The following is a 22,937-nucleotide window of genomic DNA, read 5'->3' as shown; positions in this document are numbered from 1 at the left end:
TGTGGTGAGAGGTTAAAATGGGGACTGTCTGTGGGGGACGCAGGAGACCACGCAATGTCGTGGACACTGCCCCACCCACCCTGCTGCCTCCTGGGGGGAGTGGTTGTCCTGTCCCTTCCAGGACCTGACTCCGTTGTCCATCCACCCTTCCTTTTAGCCATTTTTGCCGGGGAACTTGGCTGAAGGTTGGAGAGTAGACCATGAAGCATCATAAAGGTTATTCTGTTTCTTTGTCTTCCTAACCCTTTCCAAAGTTACATTCCATATAACACAGCCCTTTGCATTTTAAAACATTCTGCACATGTCTTTTAAATCTGTGCCAGCACATTTAGGGGAAAAAAGGTGGAATTACATCCTCATCCAAAGCATCATAGTTGCCTGCAGTTAAAACAGAATTCCAGGATCTCAAGCTAATGGAATGGAAGAACCTGGCGACCCCAGGAGTGTCATCTCAAAATGCATTTGTTAAGAACCTCAGGGTTCTTTGGGTTGATAGGGACTGTAGCAGCCTGACTCCTGCTGATAAAAACTTAATGGTTATATCCAAGGAGTGCCAGACTGGGTTGATGGAAATAAAAATCTCATTAAAGCGAACCTCTATCAGGCTTTCCTCCAGAGCAGTGGTCCCCAGCCTTTTGGGCACCAGGAACCGGCTTTGTGAAAGACACTTTTTCCATGGACCGGAAGTTGGGGGATGGTTTCCGGATGATTCAAGCAAATTCATATATTGCTCACTTTATTTCTAATCTAATGCCACGACTGATCTGACAGGAGGTACCAGTCTGTGGCCCAGAGGTTGGGGACCCCTGCTCTAGAGTTTCAAGGGGCAGGGGGTGAGGGGTGGGGCGCAGATCATGCGGCACAGCCGATATCTGTAGGCACTGTTCATGAAATCTCTTTGCTTTCTGATCCCTTCTGCACTGATTTTTTTTTTTTTCTTTCTGCCCCTCTTTGGAATCAAAACCAATCTGTGATCTCTCAGCATCTTCTGTAGCTTCTTGTTGCATCTTCTGGGGAACCTGGTGGCTCTAGAGCCTTTGTCTGCAGATGTTGCTCCCTGACCTCAATTTCATTTCAAACAGAGTGACTGGACCAAGGTGGAGAATTACTTGAGCTCTCCTCTGTGCCCACCTACACATTTCAGGCTCGGGTCCTGTCTCCGATGTTACCTCTGAGATAATTCAGGGCTGAAATGCTTCATCTAACTTCTGTTTATGGAGAGGTTTGTAGCTAAATTTTTATAAAGGAACGTGGCTTCTTGGTCCAGGCTTATGTTCCCCAGTTCTCCTCTGTCCTGGTGACTGAATCTTCTCCAGCATTTTGATAGAGGCAGATGTGTGATGGGATGGGGCAGGTGGGCATCTGGTTTCCTGAGTCCAGATATGTGCCTCTGATTTTCCGTGATGTGACAAGTCAGGGCTGCACCAGAGCTGGAGATGGCTGGGCTGCTTGGGAGTCTGTGCTGGAGTGGGATTCCAGACCTTAAAGTGGTCTAGGGGGGCAGAGCAGTCTGCTGCCTGTGCTTCTGGGGAGTTCCTTATCTGATAAGGGAACATGATTCAAAGGTAGCACAGACACCTGTGATCAGACCAGCATGTTCCTGTGCACTGTGAGAGCTGGCTACCACCCTATGGTGGGTGCAGGACATGCTGGGAGAGAACCCTGGGGTTAGAGCTGCTGGAGTGGGGTGGCAGAGGAATCTGCATGGATAATGCTCATGCCCTTGGACATGAATCAGGGCTAGAGACCAAGACACATGTAATTGAAGAGAGGGGAACCGGAGCAGAATTTAATATGCACTTCTTAACTTGCCCTTCCAGTAACTGTTTCATTCTCTTTTAAGATTTATAAGGATTGTCGGTTAATAAGCCAGTTGCATTGGTTCCTGCTTTTTGGGGGTTTTGGCCAAAAGGGTCAAATAGATGAGACTTTTTCCTTTTGGCCGCGCCACACAACATGTGGGGTCCAGTTCCCTCATCAGGGCTTGAACTCAGGCCTCCTGTGTGGGAAGTGTGGAGTCTTAACCACTGTGCCGGGGTCCAGCCCCGGCTGATCCAGGGTATTCGAAGGAGAGACGGCATAGGCGACCTATTTATTTAAATATTTATCAAAAATATAAACAGTAATAGAATGAGGATAGCTCAGTGAGGAAATTCAGTGGAGAAAAGAGGCTGAGTAGCTTGGTTTACGCGGGAGACCAATAAAACTTCAAGACAAGAAGTTTGCACCACTTATGTAGGCCACAGGCATCCTTCCGTTCTCCCGAAGGAGAGGAGACACTGAGGCCTCCCCGGTCGGATCTTAGAAGCCCAGGCATAATTAGTAAGCATGGTGGGTTCCGTGCTCCAGATGGAGACTCAGCCAGAGTGAGAGAGAAAGCGACATGGGGAGACCAAGTTTTGGTGAACAAGGCCCGCACTTTATTTTCCAAAGTAGTTTTTATACCTTAAGTTATGCGTAGAGGATAATGGGGGAAGGGGTGGAGTCATGCAAGGACAGCAGTTCCTGGTCCTAATCGAAGCCAGGCTTTCAAACTTATCATATGCAAAACTTCAGGTGATTTACATCATCTTCTGGCCAGGAGGCCTGTTAACATTTTAAGAAACTTATTTTTCTCTAAAGGTGATTATTCTAAAGTCAGGCGCCAGCCTCCAAAAAGCATTGGACAAAGCTGCATTCCTATAGGGCAAAGGTGAGGTGGGCTCAATCAAGAAAAGACTTAACTCAAGGGTCCAAGGTTACAAACATTGAGGCTACTACTTACATTTCTATACACCCATTATATCAATCAATACACTACCAAGGACACAGTAGGTAAGGAGTATGGAGACTTAGCAGCAAACATTGGCTCAATAAGCGAAAAACCCTTCACCAATACAATTTCTAACCAATCTTTTAACTACTCAAAGGAATCTGTGTTTAGACAGTTTAGAACATCTCCTGCCTCTCACAGTTGGGAGGCTCTGAGCCAACATGTGGCCGGAAAAACCTATTCAGGCAGGCTAGAGGACTTCCAAAGGAGTTTGTAGGTTGAAACACTGTCACACCCAGGAATTATTAACTGGAGCTGTAAGCTAACTTTTTTCAGAGAGAAGTAGTCGGGGACAGCCCCCCTGTGAAGTCAGAGGTGTAGGTGAGAGCACAAAGCAGAAAGTAGGCAGACTCTGGTTTGAGGGTAGATGCTCGAGAATTTCCAGGGGGACTCCTGAGGCTCGATCCCGCCTTTGCGTATGCCGAGCCTCCTTCCTCATGACCTTTGTCATGGGCGGAGTTCCTCACGCTGGCTCCCGGCAGTGGTAGAATTCCAGTTGAGCTATTCCAGATCCTGAAAGATGATGCTGTGGAAAGTGCTGCACTCAATATGCAATATGCACTCAATATGCAATATGCTGGCCCCCGGCACCACTGGACCATCAGGAAAGTCCTGGTGAGACTATTGTAGGGGCCTTTCTGGGCTTTTCCCACTTGTTGACTTCTTCCTCCTGTTCTGCTTCACTTTTTCCCAGAAACAACTTCAGATTCTCAACTTTCATCCCTTTTCCCCACTCAGACCCCTTTTTTCCCTCTGCCCCTACAATGTCTATCTTTTCTCTTTCTCTATCCATCTTTGTCTCCTGACACCCAGTGCTTCTGGTGGCAGTGCATCCCATTTAAGTCACTTTCCCTTATTTTGTGATTAAAAGTCAAGATAAAAATGTGATGATCCCTTCAGTAAGCAGCATATTTGGAAATACTACCATTGCAGAATATTTCAGATGGGTAGTTTTATTTATTTTTTTACAGCGGTCAAAACAGATTGATTGGCACTTCCTCCATAAAGAAAGCCGTCAGATCCTACCATACCAGCTCTTCATCGTAAATACACCCTATGTTTTCCCCCACGCTTGTAAATGTCAGTCTTACTTGGGGAAAGCCCTCTCAGATTGACTGCACCCCAGAGGCGGGAGTTCACTGTGTTACAGGAACAGTGGGGGGCCTTCCAGTGCCTCCCCTGTCACTGGCCTCTGTCTGGGCAGAGGCATCACAGCGCTGGTGTGGGTACTGCAGCCTCCAGCGCTCCAGCAAGGGGTAAGCTGAGGCCAAGCGCAGAGTCAGACAGTCCCACAGTCAAAGCTTTAAGCCCGTGGTTAAATCTTCTGTAGCTTTCTTTCTGCTTCTGGTTGGTTAAGAGAACCAGAAAGTCCCCCCTCCCTCTTTTTTCTTGGGTTTCTTGTGTCTACTAAGGCGTGTTGTGTGAGGAGCTGCAGGCATACGTCAAAACCTGGGGTAAGCACTGGTTTGCACATTGGTGAACACCTGACCCATTGCCTTGCTCCTCTCTCCCACTGGATCATCTCTGATGGTCTGCCACTCAGGAGCTTTAAGGTGGACTGGAAAGTGAAAGGTAATTGACATACACCCAGTAGGCTACGGTCAGCAGCCACGTGGTAATGTTAGATCCTGGTTTTCTTTGCATTTGTACTTGCTGGTATGTCTGTGATCATCTTTCTGTCATAGACCTTCTGAGTCACTTTCTGTAGGTTTTCTCACTTGTCCAACACATCTGTAGTAAAACACACCTTGAGCCTCTGTGCCACTAAGAAAAAGGTGCTAGTTAATCTATGACACATCGTTGAGCATAAGATGGACTCTGATTTCAGAGATGTTAAAATGTGAAAATTGGTGTGTCTTTGGATTAATGAAATCTGGTTTAGACTTGTGTTTTGTTTTATGACACAACCTTGAGAATTTATCTTTCAAACACATCATACAGCCAGTTATTTTTTTTCCTTACACTGATGCTTGTTTTTCTGTTAGTCTCCATTACGCTTTTTGTTTCTGTGTTCCTATGCTGCTTTTCTTGTTTCCTTTCATTTTGCTACACAGGTTGTGCTTCCTTTTCTTTAGCGTTTTGGGGGGAAATATGTATATAAATTATAGTAGTGGTTACACTGCAGTCTTCGAAAAGATTCATTGACTTGTATTATTGTAATTGTCAAAATCAAGAATGACACATTGGGTAGAGTGATGAAGACTCAGAATACTTTAATTTCCTTTTTTTCTCGGTAGACTTCCCGATTTTTGATTAAAATATAATGTGGGAGATATTATCAATATTTTAATATTAATTTAATACTTAATAATGTGTAATAATGATTCAGATCAGATCAGTCGCTCAGTCATGTCCGACTCTTTGCGACCCCATGAATTGCAGCACGCCAGGCCTCCCTGTCCATTACCAACTCCCGGAGTTCACTCAGACTCATGTCCATCGAGTCATTGATGCCATCCAGCCACCTCATCCTCTGTCGTCACCTTCTCCTCTTGCCCCCAATCCCTCCCAGCATCAGAGTCTTTTCCAATGAGTCAACTCTTCGCATGAGGTGGCCAAAGTACTGGAGTTTCAGCTTTAGCATTATTCCTTCCAAAGAAATCCCAGGGCTGATCTCCTTCAGAATGGACTGGTTGGATCTCCTTGCAGTCCAAGGGACTCTCAAGAGTCTTCTCCAACACCACAGTTCAAAAGCATCAATTCTTCGGCACTCAGCCTTCTTCACAGTCCAACTCTCACATCCATACATGACCACTGGAAAAACCATAGCCTTGACTAGATGGACCTTTGTTGGCAAAGTAATGTCTCTGCTTTTGAATATGCTATCTAGGTTGGTCATAACTTTCCTTCCAAGGAGTAAGCGTCTTTTAATTTCATGGCTGCAGTCACCATCTGTAGTGATTTTGGAGCCCCCCAAAATAAAGCCTGACACTGTTTCCACTGTTTCCCCATCTATTTCCCATGAAGTGATGGGACCGGATGCCATGATCTTCGTTTTCTGAATATTGAGCTTTAAGCCAACTTTTTCACTCTCCTCTTTCACCTTCATCAAGAGGCTTTTTAATTCCTCTTCACTTCTGCCATAAGGGTGGTGTCATCTGCATATCTGAGGTTATTGATATTTCTCCCGGCAATCTTGATTCCAGCTTGTGTTTCTTCCAGTCCAGCGTTTCTCATGATGTACTCTGCATATAAGTTAAATAAGCAGGGTGACAATATACAGCCTTGACGTACTCCTTTTCCTATTTGGAACCAGTCTGTTGTTCCATGTCCAGTTCTAACTGTTGCTTCCTGACAAATCTCTTTAAAAGAATTTTGACTTAATCGTCAGTGGTGTTTCATGTTTTCAAGAAGTATTTAAATTTAGTTCCAGGGCTAGGATGGGGTGTGATGAGTGGAACAACTATTGTGAGCACAAATTTAACGGTACCAAAGTCATTGAGATAAATTATGTTTTAATGCAATATCTTTAAACCAAAATTAATGCAAAAAAATCCAGGATGAACAAAATATCAAAATCTTAAAGTCAGGACTTGACTGGGAGAGGCAACTGAGTCCTTTAAGACATTTTTTTGTTTTGACACTAATTTTGATTTAAATAATATTGCATGAACGTGACATTTATCTTGATGACTGAGTGTCTTGATGCCTGTTTAAATTTTACCCAGAGGCAAGTGCCTTTTCCCTCCCGAGCCCCAGCCCTGCTTAGCCTTGCGTTCAGCTGGGTTCATCGCTCACTGCCGCTCCTTTCATGCAGCTTCTCCGGTCTTGAGTTCTTTATCCTGGTGCTTTTCTTCATGTCTTGGGATATGTCCTCAAGTCATTTTTTCCCCGGAAAGTGGGATATTTTCTGAGTCCCTGCAGTGGTACTCAGAAGGCATAGAGGGTAGAGTTTGAGAGTCTGGGTTCTAGGCACAGGTGGCCTGGGTGTTCATCTGCCATTTACCCCTGACACTTACTGGCTCTGCGTGCCTTTTTGTTTATCTGTCAAGAGGTAGGTCCTAGGACTTACCTTATGGGTCGTCATTAGATGAGTTAACACACAAAAATTCCACATGATAGGGACTTGCCTGGTGGTCCAGTGGTTAAGACTCTGCTCCCAGTGCGGGGGCCCAGGTTTGATCCCTGATTGGGGAACTAGATTCAGTATGCTGCAACTGGGAGTTTGCAAGCCACAACTAAAGATGCTGCAAATAAAAAAGGAAGAAGATCCTGCATGCCACAAATAAGACCTGGCCCAGCCAAATAAATAAATATTAAATAATAATTTTAAAAAGAAATTTTTTTGCATAGTAGTCCTTGGCACCTAGCAAGAGCTCAACAAGTGCTGACTGTTTTCAGCGGAGGAAAGATAGTTTGTCCGAAGACAAGCATTATCTTTCCAGCCTCGCACCCACCCAGAAATATGTAGATATTCATTTACATTCTTCTCTTCACCTGTCAACTTTTGGCATTTAGCGTTGTGGCAAAAGCCAAGACTAGCTTGATTTTTTTCCCCCCTTTAAGGCAAGTCTAACTGTTCTGCCTAAATGAATGGAAAATTTTTCCTCTTGATTTTTTTTTTTTAATTAAAAAGTGTTGCCAAACTTCATGAGCCAGGCATTCATTAAACTCTTCTATTTTTGTGTGTGTTTGACATTTCAGTAAGAAAAAAACCTAAGAAAATATTGGAAGCTGTGTGTAGATATGAGTGTTTTCTGATTGGTTTTGCTGGACTGTGGTGGGCTGTTTTCACAGGACCCATAACCCACTCTTTAGCTCCGGCTGTGTGTTTCTTCTGTTATTGTTTATTGTTTTTTTCCATTTGTCTCAGTGATCTCTTTCAACTTAAAGGTCTCTGCTGTGTACCTTCTGTCTTTAAACAATTTTTATTATTTATTTTTGTCTGCACTGGTCTTCGTCGCTGTGCACGGGCTTTCTCTAGTTGCGGTGAGTGGGGCCGGTCTCTAGCTGTGGTTTGCAGGCTTCTCACGTTGGCGGCGTCTCCTGTTGCAGAGCGTGGGCTCTAGAGCACTGGCTCAGTAGTTGCGGTGTGTGGTCTTAGTTGCTCCGTGGCATGTGGAATCTTCCTGGACTAGGGGTCGAACACATGACCCCTACGTTGGTAGATGGCTTCTTAATCTCTGGACCACCAGGGAAGCCCTGAATCTTCTGTCTTATTGCTCACCCTTGTGCCCTTGGCAGCTGCTCACTAGTAGAACTTCATCTTGACACACTACTTACTTGACTTTCTACACAGTTGATTCAGTTTTAACCTTGTTTCAATACTGAAACCTTAATTCTGCTAATTAAGCCAACATTATGGCTTCATTTCCTCATAATAATTCCTTCCTGCCTCCATCTCTTTCTTCACCTCAGCCTGTTTTCTTCTCCTGGCTCTGTGTTCTTGTTTCATAGTGGTTACTTTATTTTGTATTGTTTCAAGGAGACACCTCTCCTGATGTTTTCTCTGACACCTTACCATTAGAGTGAATTTCAGAGATATATTGTTCCTCTCAGCCTTCTGAGTATCCTTCTCAGGATACTGTTTCTTTTCTCAAGCACTGTAGAATCCTTTAAAAACAAACAAACAAAAAAAACAGTGGAAACTTTAGAATTAGCCAGCTGCACTCAGTTTAGATGATCCCAATTTTATTGGCAGCATCCGAAGCATCATAGTCAGGAGCCAATTGGACATATGCCTTCTTCCCTCCCTCAGGCCTGATGAGGGTGTTGACCTTGGCCATGTTGATGTCATAGAACGTCTTCACAGCCTGTTTACTCTGGTCCTGGTTGACCTTGACATCCACAGTGAACACCAGTTGTGTTGTGTCTTCTGTTATCTTCGTGGCTGACTTGCTGGTTGAGGGGGAACTTGATGGCATAGTGGTCTATGTTTCCCCCAGGGGCACTCTTCTGGGGATATGTGGGCTCCCTCCTGAGCCACAGTGTTTGGGCCACTGGAAGATGAGTAATGTATGGATCTTCTTTTTTCATTTTATGGCCGTGGATGCCTTTCAACGCTGCTTCCTTGGCCTTCAAGGCCTTTGCTTTGGTTTCGGCTTTGGGAAGGGTTGGGGCTGAGAGGAAGGAAAATGAGGGTGCAGCGGCCCCACTACCCATCTTCAGTGCAGAATTGATCAATTTATACAGCCTTTATCATTCACTCTGTTAGAATTTCCCCCCTGTATCCTCACACAATGTAGGCCTATCCAGACTCCCAAACCAGTGACTGGGGATCAGAGCAGCTGGACTGGTTGGTCTGAGGTGGGCTTCTCTCCTGTCCTCACTCACTGGGCTTTAATGCTCAGAATCTGTAGAATGTACAAAAAACTACATTTCCCAGCATGCATTGCCACTTCCCTTCCTGTCCTGGTCTTTGCTGAGTTTTTAGGGAGAAGAGGAAGGCAGACAGTAAACGAATGAACAGAGTGAGTTCAGTTCAGTCGCTCGGTTGTGTCCAACTCTTTGTGACCCCATGGACTGCAGCATGCCCGGCCATTGCCTGGAGCTTCTCAAACTCATGTCCATTGAGTTGGTGATGCCATCCAACCATCTCATCCTCTGTTGTCTCCTTCTCCTACCTTCAATCTTTCCCAGCATCAGGGTCTTTTCCAGAGCCGGAAGACAGTAAAACAACTATCGGGATGGAGGGGAGCCTGCGGCGTGCTGCCTTGGCCGCCATGGTCCTGGGCAGGGGGCCTCTCTGAGTGAGTGATGGTTGAGTCGATCCCTGGATTTATGTGGGAGACCTCCTCCACCAGGTAGATGAATGAAGGATGTCAGTCTTAGCAGGGAAATAGTGCCCACCAAGACTCTCATTACTTTGAAGAGCTTGAAAAAACATAGCCTTGCTTGGGCATTGTGAACAGCAGAGGGAGAAGAGCAGATGGCGGGCAGCGTCTGAGCACTGAAGGGCGACTGAGTTCTCGTTCATGTGAGGCAGTTGAGCCAACCTTCCCTTACTCACTCCTGCTCTCAGGCTGAGGACGGAATCCCCAGATTCAGCTGAGTGTGAGGCCAGTTCTTTTTCTAACGGCAGGACTGCGGTGGGGTGTAGAAATCTGCCTCCGGTTACTTCCTGTCCCCTTAGGAAGCATATACAACTATTCTACAGTAACCCATGACTCTTAGAAAGGTCGGCGATGCCTCGGTGGCTCAGTGCTTAAGGAACCCGCCTGCTAGTGCAGGAGCCACAGGAAACCCGAGTTCCATCCCTGGGTCAGGAAAACCCCCTGGAGGAGGGCATGGCAACCCACTCCAATACTCTTGCCTGGAGAATCCCAGGGACAGAGGAGCCTGACAGTCTACAGTCCGTGGGGTCGCAAAGAGGCCCAACTGAGCATACATGCTTACAAAGGTTAGTATTAGAGTTAGAAAGGTTTTCTTGTTGTTCTCAAGGATCTAGGGAAGATTAGAAAAATGCTTTATAGGGAGTTCCCTGGCAGTCCAGTGGTTAGGACTCTTGATTCTGCTGCTGGAGGCCTGGGTTCAATCCCTGATAATGGCACTAAGATCCTGCAAGCCACGTGGCATGGCCAAATAAAGAGAGAAAGAAAATAAACATTTTATAAACACCAATCTGGTAACCCCAAAAGTGTTTTTTGCTATAATGGCATGACCACATCTGTCTTCAGTGATGTGGCTTCTTGACTTCTGCCACGCTGGCTGCATCTAATGGCTGTGGGCTTGTGACGTCATCACACTGCAGATGTCTTTTCTCAGCTCTGGTCATCAGATTGCACTCAAACTGCATTGTGAGCAGCCTGTGTCTGATAAAATTCTACGTTGTTTTTATTTTTTGCCCACGTCATGCGGGATCTTTCCTGACCAGGGATTGAACTTATGCCCCCTGCTTTGGGAACTACGGGACCGCCAGGGGAGTCCTCGACTTTTGGTTTTTTATTGTAAATATTTTAAAGTATTTTTAAACAGATTAAAAAAATTTTTATATTTAATAAAAACACCCTTAAGGAGATGTGGCAGACTTGTTTTTGTCCAAGAATAGAGAGAGACACAGCCTATGGTGATTCTGATATGGCCATTTTGCAGAGACCCGTTTATGAATAGATGATCTGAATCTACACTTCAGTCTACTGAATCAACTGAAATCCACCACCGTCCACTTAAAGCTGGGCCCACTTCATGTTGGACTTCTTATCTAGTGTGATTCCTCTTGACCTCTAAATGTTGGATTTGGAAAATGCTTGGCATCATCCTCGGTCTTTATTTCAGAAAGCATCCTGGGATGGCACGGGCCCAAGTCGCACTCCACAGAGCAGCTGAAAAATGGGACACTTGGCTCCTTGCCATCAGCCAGCGCCAGCATCACCTGGGCCATTTTACCCAACTCCACGGAGGACGAGCAAGCCTTCCCGCCAGAGCCAGAGCCAGAGCCAGAGGTGAGCCGCCTGTCCTCTCTAGCACCGCATATGGCTTGTGTTAGTGCTTGCTGGGAAAGAGAGTAATTATATTTGTAACTTGCTCATCTCAGGATTTTAAGAGGAGACCAATGATAAAATGGAAGCATCCCTAGGGGAGACAAAATCACCCCCGAGCACGCCTGTTCTCCTGCCTGGCAGCTGCCGTGGGCGAATTATGATGCAACCTATGGGGAATCTCCTATTTTCATTGAAATGGAAGTTATTTTCATATTGAGCAGGAGAGATTCTAACGCACCCACTGACGTGACGCCTGTTGACACGATGGGAGCAGTTACAATATATTATATCACTCCCCTAAAATAGCGGCTTCTTTGTATTGGTTGTGCTAATACCGTGAGCACCTGCCTCCCACTCTCACTCCCTGCATGCTACAGAACCGGGCGAGCCCACGGGCAGTGGCTGGGGCTCTTCCAGGTGCTGCACTGCAGCTCAGGTCCAGGGACGAGCAGCTCTGTCGACCCTAGCGGCCAGCCAGACCCCCACAGGCTCCCCGGGGCCTGTGATCTGCCTGCACGATGCCCCTTGACTGATGGCGCCTCTGAGTGGCAGCTGGAGAGAAGCCAATGCAGCCTGCCTTTGGTTCATTTCTCCTGTGTCACGAGTGAATTTCTGTTTCCCTGTTTCTTTGCATGCACGTTTCCTGTTGACGTGATCTCGTGAACTGGGCTGGGACCTACTGTAACCACATGTTAGAGGTGGTTCTTCGTTTTAGTTGAAATCACTTCGGCTACAGAATTATAGAACAAGATCTATTTTGTAAGGGTGCAAGCCCCAAAGCAGCGTCTTGGATCAGATGGTGTTGGTTCTCCATTGGCATTTTCCTCCCAGCTTCACGTGGTTCTTTTCTCCGAGGGTGACTAAAGGGCCTAGGCCTTCCAGAGGCAGGGTTAGCCTGCCCACAGAGCATTTCATCAGCATCTGTAAGGTGACTTCACAGAGTATGAAATGATAGGGGGTGTGAGGTTTTGAAAGGCCTCTGCCTAGCCATGCACCAAGTTTCAGGTAGGGAACACTTGCAGCTGACATGTAGTTGCCTTGCAAGGTAAGTTGGCAACCGAGAAGTTGATTGGAGCTTGGTGTTGGGTAGCTCTTTTGAGAGCCTTGGGTGGGGTCACGTTTGAGGAGGGGTACTTCGCTGCTAAGGGGCTGAGAACTCCAGTCCCTTCCATTCCATTGGGAAAGAAGCTTTGGGACTTCACACCATAATACACATACTTAAAACTTGCTCTAGAAAGAAGTGAAAAGAGAAATTCTTAGATCTTCAGAAATAATTGTTTAAATCCTGTGCACAGCAGCATCACGGAAATCCTAGCAGAGACTGTCATCTAATAGGCTTTAAAAGAAAATTTATTTATTGAAGTCTAGTTGATTTATACTGTGTTAATTTGTGCTGTACAGCAAAGTGATTCAGTTATACATAATTCTTTTTTAAAATATTCTTTTCCATTATGGTTTATCACAGGCTGTTGAATATATCAGTAGACCCTTGTGCCATACAGTAGGATCTTGCTGGCTATCCATTCCATAAAAGAGTTTGCATCTGCTAACCTCAACCTCCCAATCTCTCAGTTCCCAGTCCCCCCCGCCTTGCCACCTACAAGTCTGTTCTCTGTGTCCATGAGTCTGTTTGTGATAGGTTCATTTGTATCATATTTTAGATTCCACAGGTAGGTGATATCGTATGGTATTTGTCTTTCTCCTTCTGACTTACTTCACTTAATGTAATAATCTCTAGTTGTGTGTATATATATATAATTATAATTATATATATAATGGAATACTAGTCAGCCTTAACGAATGAGCAACCTGGATGCAGCTAGAGATTATTACACACACACACACGTGTGTGTGTGTGTCTGTGGTGTGTGTATTCCTTCTGCATTCATCTGTCAGTGGGTATTTAGGCTGTTTCCATGAACACTGGGGTGCAGGTATTTGAATTAGAGCCGTGTCTGGATATATGCCCAGGAGTGAGATGGCTGGATCATGTGGTCATTTTGTGTTCAGTTTTTTCTGAGGCACCTCTGTAGTGTTTTTCACTGTAACTGCAGCAGCGTACATTCCAAACAACAGTGTAGGAGGGTTCCCTTTTCTCTACATCTTCTCTAACATTTGTTACTTGTAGACTTTTTAAAGATAGCCATTCTGACCAGTGTGAGGTAGTACTTTGTGGCAGTTTTGATTTGCATTTCTTTAATCATTAGCTTACTCCTTGGAAGGAAAATTATGACCAACCTAGACAGCATATTAAAAAGCAGAGACATTACTTTGTCAATAAAGGTCCGTCTCGTCAAGGCTATGGTTTTTCCAGTGGTCATGTATGGATGTGGGAATTGGACTATAAAGAAAGCTGAGCACCAAAGAATTGATGCTTTTAAACGGTGGTATTGGAAAAGACTCTTGAGAATCCCTTGGACTGCAAGGAGATCCAACCACTCCATCCTAAAGGAGATCAGTCCTGGGTGTTCATTGGAAGGACTGATGCTGAAGCTGAAGCTCCAATACTTTGGCCACCTCATGCGAAGAGTTGACTCATCTGAAAAGAGCCTAACGCTGGGAAAGATTGAGGGCAGGAGGAGAAGGGGCTGACAGAGGATGAGATGGTTGGGTGGCATCACCGACTCAGTGGACATGAGTTTGGGTGAACTCCATGAGTTGATGATTTACAGGGAGGCCTGGCGTCCACGGGGTCGACAAGAGTCAGACACGACTGAGTGACTGAACTGAATAATTAGTGGCCTTGAGCATCTTTTCTTGTTCCTGTTGGCCATCTCTGTGTTCTAGGAGAAATGTCTGTTTAGTAACCTAATAAGCTGACTATCAGGGCTGCTGGTATTCCGCATTCTGAGTTCTTCCTTGTATCTGTGCTGCTTTCCCATGGGTGCTTCCTGTAACTCCAAAGTTTGAGAGATCTGGGTTTTTTTTTTAAACATAAAGTTATTGCCCACTTTGCTTTCTGGTCAGTAGCACAGGCAGACGATAGTATATCATTATCCATATGAAATAACTAGCTCCGAAGTTCAACTTAAATAGACCCTGAAGGAGAAACACTAAGGAGAGCTTTTCCCCCTGAAGTTAGGGACAGTCATTAATTTCTTGTCATTTTTGCCCTTATTCCTTTTGTGGGCCCAGTAGGAGATCCTGTCTGGTAATCCCTTACGGCAGGCAAGACTTACGGCTTGTGATGTGGGTGTGATGGTTTTCTGAGAAGGAAGGATTAAGAGTTCTTTTGCAAAGCCTTCCCTCATTTTTTCCAGTGATACCGCTAGCAGATGATTTTTGCAACCCAAACAGCTAGTGTTGGTTGGACGCTATTTTTATTTTAGGCCATTGTGCTTTGTCTTTTTTGTTGTTCTTGTTGTAAGAATTGAAGAAGCTAGCATCAGCCACCCAATAGTTTTCTTGTCAGAAAAAGGAGAGTGTTTTCATTGTCTCCCTTTTGTATAATTTTGGAGAAATAACCCCAGAAGAAGTGAGGTGAAATTCCTGAAGGCTAAAAAGTTCCTTATGAGAATGTTCCTTATCCCTTATGATATTGAGAATATAGTTACTAACTGGGTGGTCATTGGGAGACTAGGAATTGTAGCTATTGTGATGCTTTAGACAAATACGTTCTTCTGGCTTATTGTTGTGATCATGTTAGGTCTTTAGGAGCGTAAATTAGGATATAAACACTCTGATGTATATTTATGGTGTTTGTTTTATTATTTTTTGGCCATGTTGTATGGTACTCGGGATCTTTATTCCCCCACTAGGGATTGAACCCATGCCCTCTGCAGTGGAAGTGTGGGATCTCTGGACCTCCACGAAAGTCCCTGTTTGTGTCTTTTTATGGCATCAAGCAATTAACTCATCAATCCAATTCCCATCAGACACAGACTGGGCATCCTCCAAGTTAACTCAGTTCTGACACTGTCCACCTGGAGGGGGTGCCAGATCGCACAGGGGAAGGGCTCAGACTGCAGGACGAGCCCCGCCTTCCGCCAGATGCCAGTCACAAGCCCAGGTTGTCATCTGTGCTTCTGACCAACTGGCTATGGATTGCGGAGTCCGGCCCTTCTCTCAGGTGTGATTGATTTGCTAGAGGGGCTCACAGAACTCAGAAACATTTACCAGTTTCCTACAGAAGGATGTCATTCAGAAATGGAAGGAAGAAAAGCTCAGGGCAAGGTCTGTAGGGAGGAGCTTGGAGCTTTGCTGCCCTCTCTGAGTGTACCTCCGCCTCCCTGCACCCCACCTATTCACAACCAGGATGTTCTCTGAACCCTGTTCTTTAGGGGTTTTATGGAGGTCTCATTGCATAGGCAAGAGTAAAGACATTCTTGGCCACTGATGATTCTCCAGTGATTAAAGCACCTCCAGCTCCTCTCCCCTCCCCGGAGACAAGGGAGTGGGACTGAAAACTCCAAGCCTCTCATCACAGGGCGTCAGCCCCACGGACAACCATCTCCCATCCTTAGGCGACCAGGGGCTTACAAAAGTCACTCACTAACATAACAAATGACACATTTAAAGCTCTCATTTCTTAGGAAATTCTGAGGGTTTGAGGAACTCTGTGCCAGAAATAGAGACAAAAAGCAAATGTACATTTCTTACCCTACATCACAATTTCACACTCCCCTCTCCTGGTTCTGGCTTACCATAAAACAACTTACACATATCTAGAAAATGAATGCATTTTCAAGCTCAGTCTGTTTCATTCTCAACAGAACAGAACTCAGAAAGCAGTGTGTATTTAATAATGTGAGTTACAAGAAAGTCGTGGTTGGCCTTGTTATCAAATCTCAAAATTTTATTCTGCTGGGGCTGGAACTAACTAAATGTGAAAATGAAATACTCTCACATAATGAAGCGAGTTAGGATCTTGGTTTCCCCTGTTAGTAGAACGATAATTCAACTCTCCTAACGTGTTTGAAATGTTAAGTTTAGACAGAAAAAGGTTTTGGTTGCGCTTTCTTTGTTGAAGCACAGCTTGTTTTAGGACAGGAGAAGGGGAGATGTTGGGCCTGGTGCTCTTGACTTTTATCCACCCTCTGGACTGAAAACCCACCAGCTCAAATCCAGGTCCCCAGGTCCTTTGCTTTTTCACAGCAAGGTCTCTAAACACATGACGGTTTCCTCAGAGCGTTTGTGTGGGAGCTAGAAGCTGAGATGGGGCCCATATTCCTTCTGCTGGTGTAACTGGTGGACAGGGTCATGAAGGGATGTGTTCAGAGGCAGGTGCAGTGGCAGAGCTCTGTTCAGTCCCCCTGCTGCACTGGCGGGAGAGGCTGCTGAAGCCGCAGCAGCAGCAGCCAGATGCTGGGGTCAGGGCCGCCTGCAGTGCTGGCTCTTGAGTTAAAAAGCCTAAGAGGGATTTATGTTCCTCCAGACCAGTGATACTGTACATGCCCAATTCCCGTATCACATCCCTTCCTGGTCAAAACACCTGAAGTGGTTTCCATTCCCAGCACTGGATCTGGACTGGTCGGGCTGTTGTTGAAATAAGGAAGCAGAGGATGGCATGGGGGCAATCCTGGATGTTGACCCATCTTTCTAGAGCAGGGGTCCCCAGCCTCTAGGATCTAGTGCCTGATGATCTGAGGTGGAGCTGATGTAATAACAATAAATGTAGTGCTCTGGAATCATCCTGAAACCATCTCCCACCTCCACCCCAACCCCCGGTCCATGGAAAAATTGTCTTCATGGATCTGGCCCCTGGTGCCAAAAAGATTGGGGACCACTGTTCTAGACAATATATCTGAGGGGTAAAACCCCTCATTTGTCCTAAAAGTCAGGTTTATAGAGGTATAATTCATAAATAATAAAACTCAGCCCTTTAAAAATGCAGTTTTATCACTTCTGTCCTTTGATTTGTTAGAGCAGTTCCATCACTTTCCAGGATTCCCTTGGGTTCCTGTATGTTTAACTTGTCCTCTGGTCCCTGGTGAGCACTCACCTGTCTTCTTTCCACGTAGTTTTTCCTTTTTCAGAACACCCATCTAAATGGAGTCATGCAGTCTGTATTCATGAGTCTGGCTTCCTTTGTTGGGCATAACGTGTGTTGTGTTAATCACTGGAGGTGTTTATTTGGTGCCCAGACACCTACCCCTGGCCTGGAGAGAAACTGGGGAGTCTTCTCGTTAATCCCTCCCCTTTGGCTTCCCAGGTACTGCTGGTGGTAAAGAACCCACCTGCCAATGCAGGAGACATAAAAGACTTGGGTCCAGTCTCTGGGTCAGGAAGATCCCCTGGAGGAGGGCATGGGAACCCATGCCAGTATTCTTCCCTGGGGAATCCCACGGACAGAGGAGCCTGGTGGGCTACAGTCCACAGGGTCACAAAGTCGGACATGACTGAAGCGACTTAGCACACATGCATGGGTACCTTCAGCAGAAAGTCCTGATGCCATGTCTTAGGAACACGCTGTCAGCTCCTGTCAACCCTGGGTTGACTGTTTCATTAGAACACTTTGCTTGGTGAATCATCTGCATCGAAGTGTCAGCACTGCCATCAAGAGACCATATGCCCTGCATCCTCCAAGTCTAGCAGGTTCAGAAAGACTTCTCCTAATGTCCCTACTACGGACTGGATCAGCATATAAATTAGCTAAGTGGGCTTTGGTTAGAAAATGGCAGAATTGAATTTTCAAGTGCTTATGTCATAATCCCTCCTTCTCCAGTGGAGGGGATTGTCTTACCAATGAGGGGAGGAGACAGATATAAAAGATGTAGCTGAATGTTGCCTCAAGAAGAATTTTCATGCCCTTGGTTGAATTGTCATTTTTAGCCCAGAACTTTTGAACCACTCACTCAACATAGAAGGCTGTCAGTTTTGAAATACTCTGAAATTCAAGTTGAAGCCTGGCCAGTCCAATCTCAAGCCATTTTGGTGGTGTTTCATGCCTCACCTCCACAACGCATCAGTGTATAGGTGTGTGTAGATTTGAGCATAAGGATAAGGCATGGGACGGTGATAGATTTTTCAAGGTAAGGTGGTATGCTATTTTGATCATTTGGATGATTTTTTGTAACTAAGCTATTATTGGTGGCTGTGCTGGCTCTTTGTTGCTGTCCTGGGCTTTCTCTAGTTGTGGTAACTGGGGACTGCTCTCCGATGCAGGGGGGTGTGTGGGCTTCTCATCGCAGGGGCTTCTCGTTGCAGAGCGTGGGCTCTAGAGTGCAGGCTTCAGTGGTTTCAGCTCATGGGCTCAGTTGCCTCATGGCGTGTGGGATGTTCCCAGACCAAGATCAAACCTGTGTCCCCTGCACTAGTACACAGATTCTTAACCACCGGACCATCAGGGAAGTCCTGGTTAATTCTTTTAGCATACATTTTCAACCTTGAAGATTTGTTCAAAATATTTGACACACATTTGTTTGTTAGCAACTGTTTGACCAGGGAGTGAGACAGCTAACCCATCATTATAATGGTGGAAAATTGCTTTTGTGATTTCTGTGATAGGTCCACAAAGTTTAATGGTTGCTCTGTAGGAAATGTTGTCGATCATGTCCAGACTTTGTAACAAGAAAGTTCACGGGTGACACGATTACCTGTTTTCTACCCCACTCTCCTTCCTTAGTCAGAGAGTTTAATTGCATCAAACTTTCCAGATCCTGTAGAACACTTTTTTCCTCTGTGAACCATGCCTTTGAATCCCTAAATCTTAAAATAGTCTTTAGGGGTCCAGTGGCTACTCCCCAGACTGGAGGGAGTGACTGGCTTGTGAAGAGTCACAGGACTGGTGAGCAGTGAAGGCAAGGTAGAAGTCGTGAAGAATCACAGGACTGGTGAGCAGTAAAGGCAAGGTAGAAGTCTGGACTTCTTTATCCCCAGCCAATGCCCTTTCCTATAGACCACACCATTTCCTGTGTCCAGAAGGAATCTTCAACTGCAAATAACAGAGAACCCAATTAGAAGCTCAAGCAGTAACACCGTTTAATTTTCTCCCACAATTGGACTTCTGCTGATAGCGGTCATGGGTTTGTTGCAGTCAGTCCTGATGCCCTTGAAGATACGGGCTGTTAGAAAATGGTATGCAGGTTCCTCAGAAACAAAAAACTAAAACCGAACTACTGCCTGATCCAGCAGTCCTGCTGTGTATCTTTATCCAGAGGCATTGCCATCCGGATCTTGAGATGTTTACACTCCAGTGTTCGTTTATTTCAGCTTTGTTCCTGAATAGCCACACAAGGTGGGAACAGCCTAAGTGGATGAATGAACAAAGACTGTGGTGTATGATACGATGGGTTGTTAGTCTCAAAAAAGGGGCGAGCCTTCAGGACGTTACGCTAAGTGAAATACGCCAGTCACAGAAGCACAAATACATGATTCCATTATAGGAAGCATCTGAAGTTATCAGATGCGTAGAAACAGGAAGTAGGATGATGGTGCCGGGGTAGAGGGGGATGAAGAGTGTTCTCCAGTGAGTGGAGAGTTCCCGTTGTACGAGATGAAGGGTTTGGAGGGCTGCTGTGCAGCCGTGTGCGTGTAACTAACACCGACCGTACTGTACACTTCAGCATTTGTTATGAGAGTAGATCTTGTGAGTCCTTTATGATGCAAAACATCAGTTACCTCTATTTAAAAAAATAAAATAAAAACTGGTTTCTTCCACTATTCTTGAGTCGGTTTTTCGTCCCCACGCTTGTCATGGTGGCGGTGTGCCAGCTGCAGCCCCAAGCATCAGAAACCCATGGCATTCCTTTAGAATGTGGGACGAGATGAAGGCTCTCCCAGGATGCTCCATGTGGGAAGGGAAGGCCCCAGCACACTTCTCCTGTATGTCCCAACCAGAACTAGATCCCCCCGGGGCCCCACCCAGGACCTATAACTCGAGCCTGGCAACTGGGTTTCCATGACTGCTTTAGAGTGATCAGTCACCCTCCCTGGCTGTGGAGGAGGCTGCTGAATCACAGTGAATCTTGAGTCCTAGGTGGCCCCACACTGGGTCCCCATTAGCAGGGGAGAAGTGGGGATAGCCTTGGGGTATGGAGATGGTGTGACTGGACCCCCAAACCTGCCCCAAGCGGGTTTTCTTCCTGCAGCGCTCATCTGCAGCTTCCACAAGACTTTTCCAGCCCTACCATTTCATCTCATAGGCCCAATGCTTTGATGAGTGAATGTGAGTGAAAGGTCCGTCTGCACTGTTCATGTGCTGAGGGCGTCTCTCCCTCTCCTCATCTCTGTCCCTTGCTCTCTTTAGGAGTCTGGATGCTCCAATAGAAGTAAGTCTAGGGACTTCCCTGGCGGTCCAGTGGTTGAGACTTTGTGCTCCCAATGCAGGAGGCATGGGTTCCATCCCTGGCCATGAAACTGAGATCTCACAGGCCATGCAGCATGGCCAAAAACCTAAAAAAAAGTAAGTCTAACCTGCAGAGTGGCATGTGAGTTATGAATGCTGCTGTAATAAGAAATTCATTAATGACCAGTGTCCTGGCCTCCCTAAACAGAAGGCTCGCCTACTCATTAGTCCATTTCTCATGATGGGCCTTGACCTGTCCAACACATACTAGATGATGGTGGTGATATGTGGAACTCTTATTATGACCTTTTCAGAAGATCCATGCAGGGCATTCCAATTTAGGTCCTGACATTATAGGAATGAGCAGTGGGTTTTAATCATCTGGATTTTTTCTTCTCCTCTTCTGGCTGTAGGTCTGCAGAGACAGCAGTCCATCCACTCTGCAAATGTAGAAGATACGCCTCCTAGTTACCAGACCCTCAGGACTTAGAAATCAGAAGGATCCAGGTTGTTGATTGTGTTGAAAAAAGATCCTTCCCTCATAAGTTTGCTCTGTGTCCCAATAGAGTAAGATAGTAATTATTCATCTTCTTGGTTATTTGTTTGTTCATCAAACACTAATTGAGCTACTATGTGGTGGACGTTGAATGGAAGACTCCTTACTTTAGCAGATTTCATAGCTCAGTACTGTGAGCTAAGTCATACCCAGGTGGCCAATGCAAGAGACTTAAGAGGTGCAGGTTTGATCCCTGGGTTGGGAAGATCCCCTGGAGGAAGGCATGGCAACCCACTCCAGTATTCTTGCCTGGACAATCCCACGGACAGAGCCTGGTGTGCTATGATCCATAGGGTTGCAAAGAGTTGGACATGACTGAAGTAACTTAGTACGCATGAGCTAAATCATATACCAACCCTCCCTACAAGTTCATATGTTGAAGACCTAACCCCTAGTAGGACTGTATCTGAGAGTTACAGACTGTATCTGAGAGTCCTTAGGAAGCAGTTAAGGTTAAGTGAGGTCATGTGGGTGGAGCCCTAACCCAAGAGGACTCTCTCTGACTCCACCCTGGGAGGACGCAGCGGAAGGCAGCCGTCTGCAAACCAAGAAGAGAGCCTTCTTCAGAACCCAGCCGTGCTGGCCCCCTCATCTTGGACTTCCAGCCTCTAGAACTGTGAGAAAATAAACTCCTATTGTTTAACCCAACCCAGTCTATGGACTTTTGTTTGCCCAAGCTAAGACACTCAGCTTATTAACTCCATGCTTTTCTCACAATAGTCACAATTATTTTTCTCTCTTTATACCTTGAGATTAGAAGCAGGAGAGATGGTTTTTAGCTCAGTGATGTTTCCAGGTTAGTTTGCCAACACTGTGAAGGTTCTGGGGTCTGGGGCTGTGGTCTGCCTGTGGCCCGTGGCAGTTAAAATGACCATGTGTGAGCCGCATGGCATTTGCTGGTGCCCTCATAGGATCCGATTGCTGTTCCTCCCGTGGCTGTTCCTCCCGAGAGCTCCTGTCTGTAAAAAAAAAAAAAAAAAGAAAAAGTTTTTCTGTCCTCTTAACAATCAACAGCAAACATAACCATCACACACAACCTAAGCTCTGTGTGCGTATTCCAAGGGCTGCTTGAGCCTGGACTCTGGCTGCACTGATGAGCTCTCAGAGGCTACCAGATGCAGCAGTGTCATTTCCTGAGCAGCTTTGGGGGAATTTTTTGTTACTTTTTCAAGCATTTGTTCCTCCCTTCATTCCTTTTCCTTTTTTCTCCTCTCCCTTCTAGTGGGTGATAATAAAGTTTTGTTTTCTTGGCTGGTGTTGCTTTCATGAGAGCAGGTGGAATACACTAGGAGGTCCCCAGCCACACCTCCTTAGGGGCTGCTAGGGTGTGTCTGGGGCTTGAACCAGCGGGTGCAGCCCTGGAACGAGCTGGTCTGTGGCTGGCCTCCCCCCTCCCCTCCCCCCAGTCCACTGTGGCTTTGTGACATAAACACCCACTGGAGTGCTGGGGATGCAGCCGCCGTGCATTTGCCAGTTGTGAGCTGGAGCTGTATGAAAAAAATCAGCACCAAGTGGTATAATCTCTTCCGTCTTGCAGCAGCCCCCAAAGGATTAAGCACTTTGAAACTGGTGAATGAAAAGGGCTTAGAATTATGCAGTGTTTCGTGTGGGTTTCCCCCCTTCTCCCCTCCCGCTTCTCCCTCTCTCCACCCCTCCTCTCCTCCTCTCCACTGCCCCCTCCTCATCCCCTGCTTCTCCCCTCCCTCCTCCTCCTCTTTGCCTTCCTGCCAGTCCTGTGGCCACAAAGAGGGAAAGCCTGACCTGAACCAGACGTGAAGAGTGGAAGCGAGTGTATGCAGGTGGTATGCTTATTTTTAGTGTCCTGTTGTTTCGGGTTTATTTATTCTCTTCCTAGCCAGGTGGCCCCAAATTTCACAACTCCCTCTGCTTTCCCCCTGGCCCGCCTTGCCCTGTGAAGTGCTC

At 46.1% G+C, this 22,937-nt stretch overlaps 1 protein-coding gene across 3 annotated transcripts in view; it reads left to right on the top strand.

Moving 5' to 3' along the window:
- The window catches only part of OSBPL10 (oxysterol binding protein like 10), a 340,081-nt gene that overhangs the window by 257,346 nt on the left and 59,798 nt on the right, over positions 1 to 22,937 (top strand). For all 3 annotated transcript variants that reach the window (XM_070359885.1, XM_070359886.1, XM_070359887.1), the window contains one exon: positions 11,027 to 11,193. In XM_070359885.1, coding sequence (XP_070215986.1) covers positions 11,027 to 11,193 — 167 coding nt within the window. The remainder of the gene's footprint in view (positions 1 to 11,026; positions 11,194 to 22,937) is intronic.

This window comes from Bos mutus, chromosome 22 (genome assembly GCF_027580195.1).
Source record: "Bos mutus isolate GX-2022 chromosome 22, NWIPB_WYAK_1.1, whole genome shotgun sequence".
In the NCBI taxonomy this organism is placed as follows: domain Eukaryota; kingdom Metazoa; phylum Chordata; class Mammalia; order Artiodactyla; family Bovidae; genus Bos; species Bos mutus.
Note: the sequence above shows the minus strand (reverse complement) of the source record. Positions and strands in the feature narration are given on the sequence as shown.